Source organism: Macrobrachium nipponense, chromosome 4 (genome assembly GCF_015104395.2).
Source record: "Macrobrachium nipponense isolate FS-2020 chromosome 4, ASM1510439v2, whole genome shotgun sequence".
In the NCBI taxonomy this organism is placed as follows: domain Eukaryota; kingdom Metazoa; phylum Arthropoda; class Malacostraca; order Decapoda; family Palaemonidae; genus Macrobrachium; species Macrobrachium nipponense.
Genome location: NC_061100.1, coordinates 79,287,398 through 79,308,514, shown reverse-complemented (window position 1 = coordinate 79,308,514; position 21,117 = coordinate 79,287,398). Strand labels below are relative to the sequence as shown.

Below are 21,117 nucleotides of genomic sequence, written 5' to 3'. Positions count from 1 at the left end.
ACAGTCCGGTTTAAACTTACCCACCGTAAAGGTGGCTGGCAAGTCCTCCACATATCGCCAAACGAAGGGAGAAGAGGAGATGTGGGGTCTGCTTCTCTTAGCTGAGGTAATGGATCACCTTTCAAGCCTGCCTGGATGGTGACATCAGCAATCTTCGTCAGGAAGGGAAGTGGTGCTTCCTCTTCCGTCGTGAAGATTGTGAAAGGGCTCTTGAAAGCTTGAAGCCTGGTATTGATACAATCCCAGTCTTCTAAGCAGTGAAGCCATTCCCTCTGTGCATGATCTCTGCTATAGAGGACTGTCTCCTTCGGGATCTTGTCCTCCCTATTTATCGCTGCCTCCGTCAATCTGGCATACCCCATGAAAGGAGGCTGTAGGTTTGCGGGGTGGAACTCGAAGTCCTCAATCCTTCGAGTTCCGCACTCCGGGATGGAGATAAGGCCATCCTTGAAAGGGGCGAAAGCCGCTACTCTTCAAGGGTTACTCATGGAGAATGCTGGGAGAGTTTCATATGCCAGGAGTTGAAGAAGACCGGCACCAACTGTCGGAGAAGTAGCTTGAGGAGCTTGATTAAAGCCAGAAAGGAGGTTCTCTTGGGTGGACATTCTGTCCGAAAGCTGGGTGAACATTTGTTCCATGCTTGACCTCAAGGAACCTACCAAGTCTCCCACCTGCTGCATCATTCCGGCAGAAAACACAGCAGGATCCAAATTACTCGTAGGCACAGAGCCTGACGATGTCCCCGGGAGGACTCCGGTAGAAGAAGGGGAAATCACTGACTCCGCCGGAGTGCGGGATCTCTCCCTGGAGGACTTGCTCCTCGACCCTTTAGGAAGTGAAGCTGATGAAGATGAAGCTTTCACTTTCTCTGCTCCGGGGTAAGAAGCCGGAGACTTATGAGCCGAAGAAGACGAAGAAGTCTTTTTGGACGACGTCTTCTTAAGGGTTTTCTGCTCTCTGTGACCCTTCACCTTGGGACCACAGAAGCAGCGGGTGCACTATACGGGAGCTCAGCGCCCGTAAAGCCCTGAAAGGAAGAAGAAGAAGGGACAGGAGATAAAGATCCAGATGCACTCAAGGGAAGCCCTTGAGTGTCCAACGTACCTACCTCAACCAATAAATCATCTACACCTACCGCCATAGGCTCTACATTTATGTCCAGAGGGGCGACCTCCGCCGCGATGTCCTGGCCTGGTCCTTCCTTAAGGGCTTGCTCCACCTGTTGCTGGATTGTGGCGATCGTCGGAGCCGCCGCAGCAGGGTCGACGTACCCCAACGACTTGCCTCCAGGGAACAACAGAACAGCCATCCTCTTCTCTAGGATGTAGGGCTGTCCTTTAGCGGCGTTCTTACCGAATCCGCCGACCCAGGCTTTCAGGGTCGCGAAAGCCGCGTCCTTGACTGCGGCAGCCTGAAAGAGAGGGCTATTATTAACACTAAGTCTAAAGGTGAACCTTAACCACTAGACTAAGATGAGCTTAAGCTAAACAATATATCAGAACTCATATTGCATGAACGTGCTGATGACCAAAAGTACTTACCCTTTCCAAAAACTGGGTCACAAGCTCATAACAGATGGAGCAAGCTTCGTGAAACCAGACCTGCAGATTACCATGGCTGGTGGAGCAGGGAGCATGGGTCCTGCAGACCTCATGCCCGCAGGGGTCTTGTAGTACGGCGTTACAGCCGGGATGCTGGCAGTTGGTAGCCTGTAAGTTCAAAGATACATGAGTATCAAGATTACACTCACAAGACTACTCTAGTACTCCGCTGCATGCCGGAGTTCGATGAAAAAATGGGCATAACCCCTCCCCTGAGATCCTTTGGGTTAAACAGGTGACACAACAACTCCGGTGTACACCGGAGAAGGAAATTCCATAAACCAGAGGTAAATATATATAGGTATATAAGATATAACTATAAGGAAATTTCCAACGGAGGACAGGGGAGGGAACCCAAGCTTAAGCTAAATCACTTAAACTAAACTTAAGCATAGTGAGAATGATATATCGGAGAACGACTCCGAAGCACGGAGCTGTCCAACGCTACCGGAAGAATGCCCCTAGGGGTAAACGTCGGAGACGATGGAACAACGGATAGCTAAAGGACCTACTGAAATCATATCTGCTCCAGTGGTTGGCGGAGCCTACCACCCTCCCCATAACCGATAGGACGCCGTTGTGGGGAGGTAAAACGAGGAGGGAAGAAATCAGATCCCGTGTACTCCGGGGAGCACCGGCGCAACCAGAGAGGGGGGAGGCCAACCCCCCAACCCCCGCCACACCGGAGCACCCCTGAGCGTCAGGGAGAACAAGGTCACTCCCAGCCTAATGGTCTGTCCAGGCTCCCCTACTCCCTCCGCGTGGGGAGAGAGGGAGCCGGGCCCAGGTGGAGCGAGCAAGGACAGATCCTCCCTCCCTTCTACTCTATGGCGAGAGAAGAAGGGGGGGAAAGCGACTGGGGACGGGCGTCCAGCGGTACCGCGATCGAGAGTGGACCAAGGTACGATAAAACAACACAACCGACCTGGTCGGTAAAAACGCAAGGGTCTCATGCAACCAAACTGACCAGAATGGTGCAGCAAAACTGTATAAGGATGCAACAAAACTGTAAAAAGATAATGCAATAAAATTGCTAAGAACAGAATCTACGGTGGGCCAAGAAAACAGGACCACTAGAGACCCAGGCTATAATGATGCTGGACGCCCAAAGCTAACCATAAACACGTAAAGACTATTACATAGATAAAATAATAATAAAAATAGGGGAAACAATAATGAGTGAAAGAGAAAGGAAGTCCAGGAGTGAACTACTGAATCCGATCTACCACTCAGAGCTAGCCTAAGCCGATAAGGAGAGCAATGGCCAGGGTCTGGACAAAGGAAAACACTCAGATGCCTACGCTAGGAGGAGAGACATACATGCATGAACTAACACCAGGGGTAGGCTAAATCCCCTAAACGATGTAAATAGTATAAACAATAATGTAAATAAATAAAAAAGGACTAGAGTAACACGTGAATAAGTGAAAGGAAAGGTTCCAAGGTATGGGAGACCTCGAACCAAACCGAACACGAGGCGAGGGAACGCCATGCGCCAGACCGGGAACCTGTATTTGCACCTAAAAAACGGTAAAACAAGTTCCCAGCTGGAATAAACTAAATCCAAACCTTTTCAGGGCACTTAACTTAGCTGCTGCAATAGCTGCACGTTCCATCTCGACAAATAAAGAGATAATCCACAAAAGCACAGAGCAAAAGCAAAACACGTGTGGCTGCTAGTCCGCTAACTGAAAGGATGGCCACCAGAGGCGCGGCAGTCGGCGTGGCGTGGGGTGTAGTGGTAGTAGTTGCTGCCTCGACCTGTGGGTCGGCTCTCTCAGTTGGGGATTTTGGTGTGGGAGAATTCTAAATGGCAAGAAGTTCGTGGTAGTGGTCTCACTCGCCCCAGTTACCATACCGACACCCTTCTTTTATTTGGGTGAGCGAGTCAGTTATACTGACATCTTTTTGATTTATTTTTCTCTGGTATTTGTTAGCTCATTTACCTTAGAAATAATGAACTAAAGGATTATTTCACGCAGCGACACGAACTGAGCCCAGAAATTCATTCCAGCCAACACAAAAAGTCTCCCTTTTCACATTTTTTCATTATTAATGTGTTCAAAAGTAAAATTAAGAGTGTAAAGTAATGAAACAGTACGTTATATGAAGTAAAAGCTTGGAAATTTTATTTTATCTGTGTACGATTCACGAACTGTTTGGTGAAAATGGTGCCCAGCTGGCTGAGGGATGGAGGGAGGAGAGACGGGAACCCTTTGAGGAAACTAATGGTTGCATTAGGCAAGGGCTGATAACAAAATAAATTTTATTCCCATTTCACAAGGATAATCAAAGGAATCGATATTGTGCCTGTCTGATTGTGTCTGAGAGAGAGAGAGAGAGAGAGAGAGAGAGAGAGAGAGAGAGAGAGAGAGAGAGAATGATTGTTGACATGTTTACACTTGGACCTTAAGTGCACAAAAGAGATTAATTATGCCACAATATATCAACTTAGTGTTTGCAAACAACAGAATTTAAAATAAACATGAGGATTTTGCAAACAAATAAGTAGTAAATCAAAAATGCAAGAAAAGGAGAGAGAGGTAAAATAAGTTTTCACAAGGAAGCTGTTTAAACAAACAATCTAAGGCCTGCAGAAGCTGAATGCAGCGCCAGTTCGTTTATTAGAGCTGAGTTATTTTCACAGTGGTAAAAAATTGCAAAAAGCAATTGTCACTACAATTGTCACTAGATAGTTATTTTACCGTAACAAAAAGAGGTGATTTGGGCAAATTGTGTGTAAGTGAAAGAAATGAGCAAATAATCATCCCAGCCCAGCTGATAAGTAGTAGAAAGCAGACCACCTTCTTCCCTCTCCTCTCTTTATCGTCTCACTCAGCACACAGAACACTGGCTCGAGTAAGTTTTTTTTGTTTTCTTTTTTGTACTGTACGTATTGCATTTGATAGTTTCCATGTTTTATCATCTTAAATTTATTGTGAAATAATATTTTCTTATGTGAATTGGAACTGCTTTTACATACATAATATAGTAAAGATTTTACTGTCTCTTCTTCTCTCCTCAACAACATCATGACGCCCAATAACTTAAAATCATTCATTTATCACCTCAATGACGAATCATTTTGTTAATCGTTTATGCTAAATTTGATTGTGAAATACTTTCTTTCATTTACTACTTTGCTGAACATTGTTCTACTAAACCGTTTCACTCAGCACACTGAACTCTGGCTCAATTAAGACTCTTTTTCTGTATTGCATTTGATTGTTTTCATATTTCATCATTATGTTAAATTTATTGTGAAAGTGATTTGGGCTAAGCATAAGTTTCCCAAAAAATAAAAGCTTGTTAGTTTATACAAACCAGAGGGTTCAGATGGTTTGTATATGTGATTTGGACATATACAGTGGACCCCCCGTATTAGCTTTCTCCGGATTCGCGGACTCACATATTCGCAGATTTCTCTATGAGAAATATCCACAAATTCCTGGTTTTTTCATCAATTTCATCATGAAATGCACTTTTGTGATAAAACTATTAAAAAATCAAGTATGAACATTTTTAGTGGGTTTTTCTTGAGTTTTAACTAACAAAATAGGGTGATTTTAGCATTTTTATAGGGGTTCCAAACATTTGAGGGTTCTAACTTTTCACTGGGTTGGGGGGGGGGTCTGGTATGCATCCCCCATGAATACGGGGGACCACTGTATATGATTAATGAATGTAAGCCCTCTTATAGTCTCACAAATGTTGCTTTGCATACAGTTTCCAAAAAAAGAAAGGCTTGTTAGTTCATAACAAACCAGAGGGTTCAGATAGATTGTATACAGTGAGACTGTCTTCATCTGTCAGACAGATAAAGGACCTATGACTCCTGAGACCATTGTGTACTGCAATACAGTAGTATCGGTACCATATATTCATTTTTGGGTTTGCATGAGCAACTCTTGTCATAAAACCATAATAACTATCTACTTACCTTGGACCTATAAAGCTCATGAAGATAACTGATAGCTCCTTCATCATCATCGGGAATTTCATCCAGAGGCAAACGTCTCACATACATTTCACTTTTGACCTTCCTACCCCGTAGCATGTTCTGCAATGTTGGTTCTTCTCCATCTTTGCTGTAAAGAAGAAAACAAAGTTTCTACAAGTTAAAACAACAGGCATACCACTACACTCCTGACTAAGATGATATATGCATCAACAATATGAATGCTATAATGGGTCATTTGAAGAGTTATCTCAATACATAATCACAAATGCTATGACATGATCTGGATATCCTTATAAATTCAGACATTCCTCAGAATCTATGGCTTAGATGCTCCACTTGCCTATACAACAAACTGACTATTCTTCATACCTTACAAGATAGTTCTTATCAACTGAATTGAGACGAAGGATCTCACATGTCAACCTTCATTGCGCAACTCCTGATGTGAGTTTCCTCCTATAGCACTAAACCACCTCCTAGCCACACCAAACCATGAGCCAAAACCACATCCAAAAATGCCAACTAGTAACACACATTCTTTAACACTTCCTAATCTTTCTGTAAACAGAGTAAGCCAAACTATGGAGTCAACCAAAAATCTTACAGCCATTACAACACTTACAATGACTGCAACCTTTCTTGTAAGTAGTATATGAAAATCCAGCAAGCCTGCCCACAAATTCTGTCTATATACACTCAAAACTAAAATACAAAATGAACAGATATACATTAGTACCTCAGACTTTGAACTTAATCTGTTCCAGAAGGCTGTTCAAAGTATAATTAGTTCGAAATATGAAACAAATATCCCCATAAGAAATAAAGGAAATCACAATAATTTGTTCCAGTCAACCCAAAAAGTCCCCCTTTTCACATTTTTCTATTATTAATGTGTTCAAAAGTTAAATTTAGAGAGTAAAGTAATGAAACAATAAGTTATACAAAGTAAATTTTTCTAAATTTCATTTTTTCTGTGTATGATTCATGAACTGTTTGATGAAAATGGCACCTGGTCAGAGGGGGATGGAGGGAGGAGAGACAGGAACCCTCTGAGGAAACCATAATGGTTACATTATGCAAAGGTTGATAAAATCAATTTTATTCACATTTCACAAGGATAATCAAAGGAATCGATAGTGTGTGTGTGTCCGATTGGAGAGAGAGAGAGAGAGAGAGAGAGAGAGAAATCAGCATGTTTACACTTGGATCTTAAGTGCACGAAAGAGATTAATTATGCCACAACACATCAACTTACTGTTGGCAAATGGCAGACTTTAAAATAAACATGACAAATTTTTTTAATCAATTTGTATTTTTCATAGCTAACAAACCTGAGGTCTAAACAATAGGATAATCTTAGCAAGCCAACTGGAAACCAGTTAAAACAATCAAAGATTGTATAGCAAGGAACCTGTGAGATCTGGCAAAACCTTCGTGTACGAGGTGGGAGCTGGTCAGTGACCAAGCACCGCACTCCATGACATGTTAGTCTTTCTTTAACCACCTTGGGGAGTGAATGCTTATGCTTTTGCTCTCCTTCCAAGCAAGCTGACTTATGCCCATGTTTCTTTCCTTTTTCAATGTGTTTGTAGTGTGTGTGTGTGTTGGGTTTAGTAATGGAGTCCTAAGAGTTTTCACGGCCTCATCAACTCATGTGCCCAGGAATTCAGGGATTCCCGTGCACCAGGTTTTTGACTGCTGCGAACACAGACCCTCAAACGACTTGCAGTAGGTGCCAAGCTAATTATTGTACCATTACTAATCCATGCCCAGAATGTTGTTCCTGGCCTAAGTTGCAGTGGGGGGTATTTTACAAGAAGAAGGAACATCGTAGAGTTTCTTCTCTTCCTTCTTGGGAAGGTTTTTCTACTCCTTGGCTGGATGATTCGGCTTTTCCCTCTACCGCAAGATGTCTCCCTTCTGCAAGTGTACCCGTCACCTTCCTTTTCTTCCATCGATTTGTTGTTGGAGGTATCGGGAGTTGTACAGGATGTTATGTTATGTTTAATGTAGTAGGCCCCTCTCTCTTGGGTTCAAATACTCTTCCCCGAGAGAGAGGAGGCTACACCATCTAATACCTTTGCTTCAGATGGTGAATCAACCAAGATGGCTGCTGTTTGAGCATTGCTTTGCCTACAGGATTCTCTCCCCACCAGCCCCTATAGCAGTCCCACCTCCCCAAGGACTCCTTTATGTTGGCTCTCGTGTCCTGCCACCTTGAGGGGCGCCTTTACCAACGTCGATGCTGGCATTAGAGAAATGTTGTGACACCACTTCCAGTCTTCTCAGCATATGACGTCAGATGCGATGGCCTCTTGTCCTCCAGTCGTTATGATGCTATTGCCTTCTCTCGCTGAGCCATCGGAGGCATTGTGTCAAGTCGTATTCAAGAGGCTGGACTCTGTTTTTTAAGAGAAGTTTTTTGCTGTTTCTGGTAAGAATAAAGTTGTAAACGGAGTGATTCTTCCCCTCCTCCTGGTAGCAAGAGACTTCGTAGAGGTGGGAGTTTCACTCCTTCTCCTGCTTCCTTGCTATCCCCACCTCTTCCTCGAGTCAAATGTTGGAGGATTAAGGACTTTGTGGCTTTGTCTTCTGTGAGCGAGAGGAGTGCATTGCTGTCTGCTTCACACGGCCGTCTCTCTCCCTTGCACGTTCGTGTTCGTGAGGTTGGAAGCAAGGTTCATGGAAAGAAGGCATCCCCTACTCTGATACACAGCTGTCTCTCTCCTGTATTGCATGTAATGCATTGTCGACTTCCCTTCATGGCCGTGACTCTCCCTTACATGTATGTGTTTGTGACAGTGGGGAGTATTGAGAGTAATAAGAGTGCTTCCCTGTCTTCCATACATGGACGTGACTCATCCTTGCACATAGGTGTTGGTGGTATCAGAGGTGCGACGCCCTCTTCCTCTGTTCCTATGCCAGTTCGTCGGCGTAAGGATGATAAGGCGCCGATCAAGAGGTCAAAGATTTCCGATACGAAGGTGTCTCCTGCTACTTCCACAAATTCTTCGCTCGGTACAGCTATGGTTGACAGTTGAGAACGTGATACTTCCCTGGTCCATGTACATGTTTCTCATTCTCCTGCTAGAGACCAGAATCTTAGGAGTCAGTCTCCTTCAGATAGTTCTCTTCAGTGTCCTTCCGTGCTCGGTTGTCGTCTCACGGACGCGTACTCGACTCGTCGCACGCCCATATACATGATTCCTAACAAGAATGCGTATGCGGTTCACCGAGCGGATCTGTACGTGGTTCATTCCGCGAAAGTGTACGTGGTTTATCACACGAGCGTGTACGAGGTTCAAGTCGTGACCATGTACGGATTCTTTCGTGTCAGTGAACCCTCAGTCTTGGGATATTCAGGTTTTAGGGCCTCCACTCCAGCCAATAAGGAACAGAATATTAGGCTTCCTAGGGAAACTTCCCCAATAGTGTCACAGAAGGATGAAGATACTGCCGAGACTACTTCTTCTTTGCGGTGTCGGTCTCCTTTGCCAGAGGAGGAGGAGGGAGAGAGCCAAGAATTTGTCTTCCTTCTCAGAGGTTGTTCATCTCATTCGTGAGTTCAACAACCTTGAGTGTTGGTCATAGTCTGTCTTCTATGACCCCTACGGGTATAAAGGTTTTGTTGGGTGCCAGACAGGATTCTAGGCCTTTGTTTGAGCTTTTCTTCTTGGGCCACATTCAGTCCATATTGCAATGTATGGACGCCTTGGTTTTGGATTGAGATGGCTCTCTGTGATCCAAAAGATCCTCCAAGTTTCTTCCCTCTCCTCTCGTGCGGCATAGGAAGTACTACTCCACTAAGGTGGTTCAATTTGATGTCCCGTCACCTTAATCCGGATATGATTGGTCTTAAGCCTGGTTTGACCCTGGAGCATACCATCTTCCAGTGTCTCCTGGCTGGACTTATGGTCCACTGCAACAGCCAGGATTACTTTGGATCAAACAGTGGGAGGTTTAGTCACTTGACTATGCTATTGCAGTCTGAGGCAAAGGCTATTTCGTACCAAGGCCACCTTAGTGCAACCTTGTGGGCCAACCTTCTCCTGGACAGGAGGGACGTGGCATTGTCGAAGGTAGCAGGGTCACCGGACTCTGAGTCTTTGTTGGCTGTCCAGAATGGGGACCTCCTTGATTCTCAGATTCTGTTCCTTAGAACTGAGTTGGAAGATACAATCGACCAACAACGGGCAGATACTAAGGATAGGTAAGTACATCAAGCGGTTTTTAAGTCAGAGGCTTGTTTATGTCACCCTCCTCCTCCCCCTCTGCAACAGCAGGTAAGAAGGCCTTCTCTTGTTAAGTCATCCAAGCATTCAGCTTCAGTGAGGGTCTCTCTCTCTCCTTCACAGCCCAAGGTAAAACAGCAACAGCACCTCCTTCAATCTTGCCCCTACAAGCCTGGGAGGGGCTCTAGAGGACGGGGCAGAGGGGGGGGTTGTCAATAGAGTGGGCGCCTCTCCCTCTCCATTGTCACGGGTAGGGGGATGCTTGGCAGGCCAGTGGGCCAAATAGCAATGGTATGGAGCCAAGAAATGGGTAGAAGATGTTCTTTGGGTGGGATATCTACCACCCTTCATCTTTTCTCCCCCTCTCTCAGACAGACCCCTTCTCAATCGGACATATGCTTACGACTTCCCATGGTACTTAGCTCTTTGAGATGTGCTGAAAATGCTGAACAAAGGTGTGATAGAGGAAGTACAGTGTCCTTCTCCAGGGTTTACAGTTGAATTTTCCTAGTTACGAAAGCAATGGGTGACTGGAGACTGGTAATCAACCTTTCCACCTTGAATCATTTTGTCAGGAAGACGAGGTTCAGGATGGAGATATCCCGGACAGTGTTGGCAGAAATAAGGGACAACGATTTCTTGCTGTCAATAGACTTGAAGGATGCTTATTTGCAGATTCCTATTCATCCTTCATTCAGGAAGTTCCTTTGCTTCACTCTGGGAGAGCAGATCTTCCAATTCAAGGTCCTGTGCTTAGGGTTGACCATGGTCCCTCAGGTGTGTTCAAAAGGGTCTTTGCCCTCATCTCAACATGGGCTTATACTCAAGGGATTCGCCTGCTAAGATACCTCGACGACTGGCTGGTCTTAGCAAGCTCCAAGGAGAAACTGCTTAAGGACAGAGATGGTCTTCTTCAGTTTTGTCGGGAGTTAGGTATAGTAGTAAACCTGGAGAAGTCCAATCTGGTTCCCAGCCAGAGAACTCTTTATCTAGGTATGGTTATAGATATGCCAGCGTTGAGGGTTTTTCCGTCAAACCAGATATTGGAGAAGTTTCGGTTAATGGCACGCAGGTTCCTGTCACAGCCTGAACAGCCGGCTCACCAGTGGCAAGTCCTTCTGGGAATTTTGTCTTCTCTCGAAAAGCTAGTCCCTCATGGTCGTCTTCATCTTCAGTCTCTGCAATGGAGACTGAAAGACTTCTGGTCTCCAGCGAGAGATTCCCCTCAGCAGAGAGTCCCTCCATCCGAAGAGGTGATGCAAGACCTTTGTTGGTGGTTGGACGATCAGAATCTCTCGGTGGGAACCTCTCTGCATTCTCCTCCTATTTTCAAATGCTTCCATCACCTGTTGGGGTGCTCATCTGGAAGATCTCCTTGCTTCAGGCATTTGAAGTGCAAAAAAGGGAAGCTGCTGCACATCTACATTTTGGAGTTCAAGGCAGCTTTTCTGGGTCTGAGGGTTTCGGGAGGAGGTAGAGGGATTTGGGCAGATTGAGTGTAAGTGAAAGAAATGGTAAATAATCCATCCCAGCCCAGCTGATAAGTCAGTGGGAAGCAGACCCCTTCTTCCTTCTCCTTTCCTCTCTCTACTGTCTCACTTAGCACACCAAACACTGACTTGAGCAAGTTTTTTTTTTTTTTTTTTTCTGTATGTGTTGCATTTGATTGTTTTCATATTTTATCATTATGTTAAATTTACCTTTGTTTTTTATGTGAATTGGTACTGCTTTTACGTACATATTATAGTAAATATTTTATTGTCTCTTATTCTCTCCTTAATAATATCACAGTGCACAATAACTTAAAATCATTCATTCATTATTCCTCAAATGGCCCCTCCCTCTACCTCAAATTAGCTGTGCAACACCACAATGTCGGATTATTTTGTTAATTGTTTATGCCTTAATTTTATTGTAAAAAGCTTTGTTCTTTCATTTACTATTTTGTTAATATTGTTCATCTAGACCGTCTCACGTGGCGCACCGAACACTGGCTCAATTAAGACTTTTTTTTCTGTATGTATTGGCATTTGATTGTTTTCATATTCTATCATTACATTAAATTTATTGTGAAATTCCCTTTTTTATGTGAATTATTATTGCTTTTACATACATACAGTAATATTTTAACACTCTCTTCCCCTTCTCTCCTCAATATATCAACGCTCCCTCGTTCACCACGGTGACGTATAATTTTACACACCTTTTATGCTAAATTTTATACTTTAAGCTAAATTTCATATTGAAATGCTTTATACATTCATTTATTTTGTCGAATATGGTTATCATCAAACTATATATTGTAAATGAAAAAAATTTAAGTTTTTCTTGTAGGACACAATAGGCCATCGTTTGAAGTACGAGCATTTGTTCGACAAACAATACAAAATTTTCTCAAAAATTGTTAAAAAAATGGAAAGTTTGACATGAGAAACATTCGACAAATGAGGTATCACTGTACTATAAGATTCAATAACAAAGGATTTTCATCAGACCATCAAGTCCAGTTCTTAGTGTCTCAAAGGGTTGGTCTTAACGTAATTTGTTTTTAAAGAGTAACTTTATCTTTAGATGCAAAAAAGTACATGTTAGATAGCTGAGTAAAAAAGAGCTATGGGAACTAATTAGCTCTTATCCTTATTATAATTTGTAAAGTTACAGAGCTATGCTATACAAATGGAAAGCTCTGACACTTTTAACCTTTACAGAGTTATTGTTAAAAGTCCTTTAAGTTCCTGTATATACTGTATAGAGCTGAATCATAGGCTGATCCACAGACAACAACTAACCACCACTTCATCAATAATAAAACAGTTGCTTTATACCATATAGAAACATTAAATCTGCACCAAAGATAGTATAACATAATGGATTCAAAGGAGTGTACATATGCAACAGTTTCACAAGTATGTGTATAAAATATTTTCTGTATAATCTGCTACAGTATAACTTAAGAAAATAAAATTTAGGCCAGAGGCAAAGCTGGGGCCTATGAGGTCATTCAGCACTGAAAGGAAAATTGAGGGTAAAGATTTTACATGTATAACAGGAGGAAAACCATGCTGTTCACTATGAAACTTTTGTTAGGAGAGGGTGAAAAGTAAGATTGAAGAAAATAATACGAACGGCTACAGTATAACTGATTTTTTCCTATCTTTATTAGACACTGTTTGTTTATAGAATCATGGTGTATTTAGAGTAAATGCCCTGCCACTGTTAACTTTCACAGATTTATTCTGAGAGGAATTTTACGTTCCAATACACAGAGTTTAATCACAGGCCAATCCACATACATAAAGTAACCTCCATATAATCAATAACAAAGATAGTATAACACCTTTTTTTTATTAAATTCAAAGCAGTTTACATACGCAACAATTTCAAGAATATATGCATAACAAATTTGCTATAAAAATTTGCAGCACTGGTGTGCTTCCAAACAGTAAAATTATGCAAAACAGGGTCTGGTCACTAACTTACTGGGGAATTATACTGTACATACATACTTTGTAATCTGTTGAGTCTTTTCAGTTCAATGGTATTGTAAGGACAATGCTTTTTCTATATTTTTATTGCATTGCATCATCAAGCTCCTTTGTTCCTTTACCCATTCTGTAGAGCATTTTACGCCCTTTCTTTTGATGTATAGATGTTGGGAATCCGTTCCCTCTATATATTATATTATTCATGTATTTTCATCTGTGAAGAAACACATTAATAGCAGGGGCCCTGTTCCTTTTATCTGTTTATTGCCTGCGTAACGGACACTACCCTTCCGTCCGCACCAATCTATGTCAACCCAGTTCATCTGTAATAAATTATCAGTATCCAGCTACCTGTCTTACTCTATAGTCCTCACAACTGGTGACCTCCCAGAGTCAGTGACACAACAGCTTAGGCCCAGCCTTTAACCCTTAAACGCCGACTGGACGTATTTTACATCGACATTTTTTGTCTCTCGGGTGCCGACTGGACGTATTTTACGTCGACATACAAAAGTTTTTTTAAAAATTCGCGGAAAAATACTTTCAGGCCTACCAGCCGAAAACTCTTGAATCACGCGCCTTGGGGGATGCTGGGAGTTCAAGGATCAAGGTGTTGTTATGTTTACAATCGTTACGCAGGCGCGCAAGCGCGAATTTCTTTCTTGCCGCACTAAAAAGTATCTGTGACATATCTTGGAAATTATTTCGTCACTTTGACATAATTTTTTTACCATTTTAAATTAGCCGTTACATGGAGTATTATATATGAAAATGTGCGCATTTTTATGTAGAATACAACAAAAAAATACTCATGATTGTAGCTTTTATCAGTTTTGAGATATTTTCATATAAATAACGATGTGCCAAAATTTCAACCTTTGGTCAACTTTGACTCTACCGAAATGGTCGAAAAACGCAATTGTAAGCTAAAACTCTTATATTTTAGTAATATTCAATCATTTACCTTCATTTTGCAACTAATTGGAAGTCTCTAGCACAATATTTCGATTTATGGTGAATTTATGAAAAAACTTTTTCCTTACGTCCGCACGGTAACTCTTCCGAAAAAAATCATACATGCGATTGTGGTAATGTTTGCACCATTTTAAATTAGCCGTTACATAAAGTTTTATATATGAAAATGTGCGCAATTTCATGTATAATACAACAAAAAATAGTTGAAGGTTGTAGCTTTTCTAATTTTTGAAATATTTGCATATAAATCACGATAAATAGAAAAAAAAACCATGTTCGGTCAACTTTGACTCTACCGAAATGGTCGAAAAACGCAATTGTAAGACAAAACTCTTACAGTCTAGTAATATTCAGTCATTTATCTTCATCGTGAAACAAATTCAAAGTCTCTAGCACAATATTTAAATTTATGGTGAATTTTTAATAAAAACTTTCCTTCCCTCCGCGCACGGATTCTCAGCCACAAATCTCCGAAATGCGTAAGTCCCATTCTCGGAATATTTGCTCCGTTTCATATTAGGCATTTCATAGAGTTTTATATATGAAAATGTGCGCAATTTCATGTAGAATAAAACGAAAAATATTTGAAAGTTGTAGCTTTTCTTATTTCCGAAATAATTGCATATAAAAAAATATATATAAAAAAAATTCGACATTCGGTCAACTTTAACTCGTCAGATATGGTCGAAAACTGCATTTGTAAGCTAATATTCTTGCAGTATAGTAATATTCAATCATTTGTCTTCATTTTGAAAGAAATTGGAAGTCTCTAGGACAATATTTAGATTTATGGTGAATTTTTGAAAAAAATATTTGTTTACGTCCGCGCGTTACGAATTCATGCATTATTTTGTGATAATATTTTCTCTGTGTTGCTGTTATCGTTTTACAATGTGTTATATACCAAAATGATCGCAATTTAGTGTACATTACAACGAAAAAAAAGTAACTTGTTACCTTTAACCGTTTTGCGCACAGCGCGATTTAAATACAATTATATATTAAATTTCGTTTTTGCGCTATCATATATCGCATTATTTATATATGATGATAATTTTTTTCATTTCTGATGGTTGCATACTAAACTTCATGCAATGACAAAAAAAGGAGCCAAAAATGAACTCTTAATCTTGAAAACTAAGCGCGCTGTGATTTTTTGAAAAAAATATTTTTTCCGCTTCCGCGCTCACTCTGAAACGTCTCCGGCACACGGGAGACATTTTTTTTTACCGCTTCGGCGTTTAAGGGTTAACGGAGTAATTACAGTCGCGCACCTTCACAGAATCTTTAGCGGACACAATACGGCGCCATAGTTTAGGTCTCTGAAAAGCTCCATCCCGAGGATGACACCGATGACATTAACGGACCTATCACAGCACAGCTTCCAAGCATGTTTTGGCATTTTTCAAGGATGGGTAGCTGGGTGCTGGTCAACCAACAACATCGGGAGGCGGTCCAAAAACATCCTTCTGATGCCGTTGCCTGTAGTCCTTCTTGGCCCACCGATACTGCTGCCACACCTGTGGGCCTCCTGACTGCCTACACCTCTACCCGTGGGCTTCCTCAACCTGCTGACGCTGCTGCTTCACCTGCACCAGTTGTGAGGACCAGCGAGTAAGACAGGTAGCTGGGTACTGATAATTTATTACAGACGAACTGGGTTGACATAGACAGGTACGGATGGAAGGGTAGTGTCCATCATGCACGCACGAACAAACATAAACAAAAGGGACTGGGGCCCCCCCCGTGAATGCATTTCTTCACAGACAAAAATACATAGATATTACATAGATGGAACAGATTCCCGACAAATATACATCAAAAGAAAGGGCATAAAATGCTCTACAGAATGGGTAAAGGAACAACATGGCTTGATGATGAGATGCAGTAAAAATATAGAAAAATCAATGATAAGATGCAATAAAAATATAGAAAGAGCATTATCCTTACAGTATGTCAACTTCAGGAAAGCTTGTCTAATGTAATCAGTACGTAAACTTGAAAAACAATAACTTTTGAATAAATAAAAAAAAAAAACTGCAATAATCAAAATGGTATACCAGCTACAATCATGGTAGTATACATCAATGCAATGAGACAGTCGAATGTGTGCAGTGGATAATCAAATATTGCAATTCACTCATGTGTTGCCATCTTACTTTTGGTTAATTTTTTGTTTTCAAAAGTTCTGCAGTAAAAATTGGGGTATGTCTTTCAGGTCAGAGCATCTTCAACACCAGGAAACATAGTAGTCATTACTCTATAGCTAATTTAATTCACACAAACATATATATTTGCTAATGTCGAAGACACTTTTTTCTAAATCAAGGTTCGGAGAAAGGAAATACAAGCAGTCCCCAGTATGGTACATGAAAATCTCTGATAACCAAAACTTTGGCGATAATGGCGACTAACCCCAGTTATCAGCACCCATAAGTGGGGAGCAGTAGTAGATATCAGCGACGAAAATTCAGTTATCTTTGTTGCTAGACAAATGCCATAAAACGGGATTGCCAACAACTGAGGCCACTGATGACCAGGGACTGCCAATACAATAATACCTTTTGCTCTTACGCGATTCAAGCAGCAGAAATTCACAGATCCGCAAACTTTTCATTGGAAAGGACATAAATAGATTATAAGGGGTACAAGCAAGCTTCACAAAGTTAATTCCATCCATCAGGCAAATAGGTTACCAAAGACGACTAGAGAGCCTGAACATGTATGGCTTAGAAACACAACGATTGCAAGGACAACTAATAGAAACATTCAAAACACTGAAAGGCATAACAAAAGTAGATGGTAACCTATTTAAGTTAAACAAAAACCACACAAGAAATAATGGATGGAAACTAGAGTTGAAAGAGATGCAACACATCTCATTGCGGGAACTTCTTCACATATAAGATATGTGACAAATGGAATAAACTACCACCAGAAGTTGTAAACAGCAACAGTGTGGAAGAGTAAAAGAAAGCCAGACAAAATAATTAGGACACTGTGAATGAACAGTAAAACCTCCTCCTAGAGATAAGTGAGCACATAATGTCTCCTCAGATGGACTAACAAGTCTTTGAGACATCCTTAATCCTTGTAACTCTCTAAAATTATTAACATTTCATACCAATATTCTATATAATAGAGGAAAAGATACTAAACAGATTAGACTACCATCGAGGAGACCTTAAAAAACTAAAGGAGTATGTTAAAAATCTAGAGTACGACAATAACACAGGCATAGATAAGTAAGTACTGGGAAGCCTTTCTAAAAGAATATACACAGAAAAATGCTCCAGATGTACAGTTAACCTCCTGTATTCGCATTCTCGAGATTTGCGGACTCATCTACTTAGTATGGGTTTTACCAATGATAAATATTCACCAACTATTATATTTTGATGTTATTTTCATGACTAAATACATTGTTATGATATAAAAATGATTTACGAATGTGTCTGTTGTAATAACGACCATAACCCACACAAGCAGAGGTGTTTATTGTGTTAGTGGTAATTAAAAAAAATGCATTACAGTGGTCCCCCCGTATTCGAGGACTCACACATTCGCGGATTTTTCTTTGGAACCTATCTAGAAATTATTTGCAGACAGACTCGCCCATTCGCGGAATTTTCCGACAAAAATTAAATCACTAATTAGTGTCATTTTGATGTTTAAGTTTTCATGGACCTAAATACATTTGTATGATACAAAATTATTTACTAAATTTTCAAATATTAATTTTCTCTGGATTAATACTGTATATTAGTAAGTTTTAATAAGTTTAAATGATATCCTCATAATAAAAATAATAATTCTCTTCTTTTTTTCTTTTTTTGGCCACACAAAATAATAATGTGTCATAGTGGTAACTCCCTCCCTCTCTTTCCACAGGAAGTGTTATAAGTTATTTTTTTGATGAGGACAGAAAGATAAATAAACACACCTCTCCCTCTCCTCTCTCTTTTCTTTTACCGAGATGAAAATTTTTTTATGGTACTGCGTATGTAATAGTTTTCTTGATTTAATTAGACTGATTTCATTAATTTTAATAATAAAATATAATCAAAATAATCAATGAATAATAATAACTAACTTAATAATAAAACTGTAATTACAAAATTCATAATGGTAGTATTTTGAAAGAGATGAAAATGACAATTTGTCTAAAATTGGCATTTTTCCTAAACTATACAAACCTGATGTCCTTTTTTACAATAGGAAGATACTAGCTGGCCAGCGTGGATAGGTTCCGTAAGCTTTCTTCGAACAAGGGGGTTCGTAGTTAACTGCTTGTCCGACGAGGCTCGCGCCGCGCGACTGGGAGGGTAAAACAAAATCACTTTGCTTTGGCCCAAGCAAAAACTGCAGAGTGAGGGGTGGCATGAAGGTGGGGCCTTTCTGTATGTGTAACAGGACCTCAGGTTTGTATCGTTTAGGAAAATGCAATTTTAGACAAAATTGTCATTTGTTCCGACACGGCAATACAAACCACTTCGGTCCTTTTACAATAGGAAGACTCACTTCGTTGGTGGGTTGGCAATCTGGAGTCTTTTGTGAACAAGATGGTGTTCTCCCTCCACCTTGGAAGCTTCCCTGGTCGTAAGAGCGGGGAGGGAGGGATCCAAGGCCATCTGTCCGAGTTGATCGGGGGTGGTGTGCACCGCAGGATCAATGGTCATACCTTCTGGGACCGCGTACTAAAAGGGAGAGGGGCAATGCGCATAACTCTTAGTATCCATCTAATGCCAAGAACTTGTTCCTGTTACAGGAGCAAATAAAATAAAGTCATTGGGTTTGACTCTTGTAGCCATCCACTTCCCCCCCTTCGCAAAGGAAGAAGTGGTTGGATATTCTGCTCCTATTCCCTAGTGAAGGGATAGGATGGGGGCTCTGTTATAATAGCTCACCTGCTGCTCGTCATCATACCATGCGTAGTGAATAAAACCCCCGACCCTCCCTCGACCATGGCCCCTGGCCCAACACGGTAGGAGGGGAAAGGGAAAAAAAAAAAAAAGATTGGAATATAGGAGCCAGTCACCTCACTCACTCACACATCCCATCCACCACAGTCGACACCAGGTACTCGATGCTGTTCAGCCTAGCGAGGTCAGGTTCTGGGCTTAGCTAACAAACTTGTTGAGCAGCCCACCACGGGTCCCAAGGAAAGGAGGTTATCCAAGGACCTTGTGGGCAATAATCCCGAAGGTAGAAAGGACGTTAAAGGTCGTCTGGTTTAGACCAGACCCCTGCCTTCCTTCAGGACCTGCGCCCACGTAGAAGTTCTTGCGAAACGCCAACGATGGGGACCAATACTTCTGACTTCGTGAGCTCTCGGGACGGGGACGTACGGATGTCGTCACTAACCCATCAGCCCTCATACCCGGCCTCCTGATGACCCTCACGCAGCCAGCATGAAAGAGTTGTTCTTGGGATACTTCCTTTCTTGTTTGACCCGCCCGGTGTAACGAAGAGGCGGTCGGACACTCAGGCCTGAGTGACCGAGTTCTTCTTCAGAATAGCGCCGTAGCGCCCTCACAGGACAAGCAGCATCTCATCCGCCATTCATTCTCGGTGAAGTCCAATAGGGGGGAATCAATGTGAATGACTCAGAACCTGTCATCAGGACTGACGTTTTCTGGAGGTCTTCGCAACGAAGTTCGGGACGAAATCGAGCGTCAACGGATCCCCTCCCCATGTAGGGTGTCGTAAATCATCAAAAGGAAAGACCATGAAGTTCCCCATACTCTCTTCGCCGATGCCAGGGTCCAGCAAGAAGAAGGGTCTTGAGGGTCATATCCCTGTCCCTTGACGAACTCTCCGGGATGGCTCGAACGGTGTTTCGTAGTCAGACTCCTAAAGGACCGAGAGTCACTGTCCCACGCAGGGGGCCTGAGTTCCCCTGGGGGTGGGGCAAGACCTCTCGAAGCTCCTCATCAGCGAAGGAGATCTCGAACCGAGTTCGAGATGTTTCCAACCCCTCAGTTCAGGACGAGCGCCAAGGCTGGGCTCTGTATTCCTTTCACTGTGGGGACTGATAGGAGATTCTCTCGGCGCAAGAAAAAACGTAGGAAATCCCTCACCTGCTGAAGAGTGGCCCTCTGAGAGGATATAGACCCCGTCTACGACACCAACCACAAAGAAAGACGGCCCCACTTCCCCGAGTTACACAGCTGCAGATGGACTGGAACGGACCGTTTCCAGCCATCTCTGTTGACCTGCGTGCTACGAGGAAAACAAGCCTCTCGTTATCGCAAGGATAGGTGGCATAACATGCCAGCCGTGAAGTCGTAGGGACTGACTGCTCGGTGGTACTCGCTCGACGTGTGGCTGGGCGAGAAGGTTGGTGCCAAGGGGGAAATCCTCTCTCGGTTCTCCTGCCGAGAAGGAGCCGCCAGGCAGGTCCGGTGATACCAAATGGCCTTGTGGCCGGTTATTGGGAGCCACCAGGATCATCCTGCTATTGATTCGGGGGTGACCAGCCGCTCGACTGATCACCTTGCGAATCAAGGCTGAACTGGGGGAAAGGTGCGAATAGACCGAAGAGGTTGTCCCAACCGGGTGTTGAAGAGCGTCCCTCTGCAGCTGCCCTGGGTTCCACGGCACGGCCGAGAACGAACACCTTGGAGCTTCCTGTTGTGCCGGGTGGTTGCGAACTATATCCACGACTGGTCTCCCCCACAGGTTCGAAGAGCCTTTCCCTCCACGGTCCTGGTTTGTAGAGAACCATTCGGGTCCCTATCACCATGAATCCCGACTGGCTGGAGCGTGTCTGCTACTAAACTTCCTCTTCCCTGGAATGTAGCGGTGCCGAACAGCTTCCTATTCGCGTGTGCCTGAGCCCACTCGTGCACCTGCCGTGTCAA

General features: G+C 42.4%; 1 protein-coding gene across 5 annotated transcripts in view; it reads right to left on the bottom strand.

Annotated features, from left to right (window-relative positions):
- Positions 1-21,117, bottom strand: part of LOC135210968 (1-acyl-sn-glycerol-3-phosphate acyltransferase delta-like) — a 290,759-nt gene that overhangs the window by 61,321 nt on the left and 208,321 nt on the right. For all 5 annotated transcript variants that reach the window (XM_064243957.1, XM_064243958.1, XM_064243954.1 and 2 more), the window contains exon 6: positions 5,542-5,689. In XM_064243957.1, the coding sequence (XP_064100027.1) occupies positions 5,542-5,689 (148 nt within the window). The remainder of the gene's footprint in view (positions 1-5,541; positions 5,690-21,117) is intronic.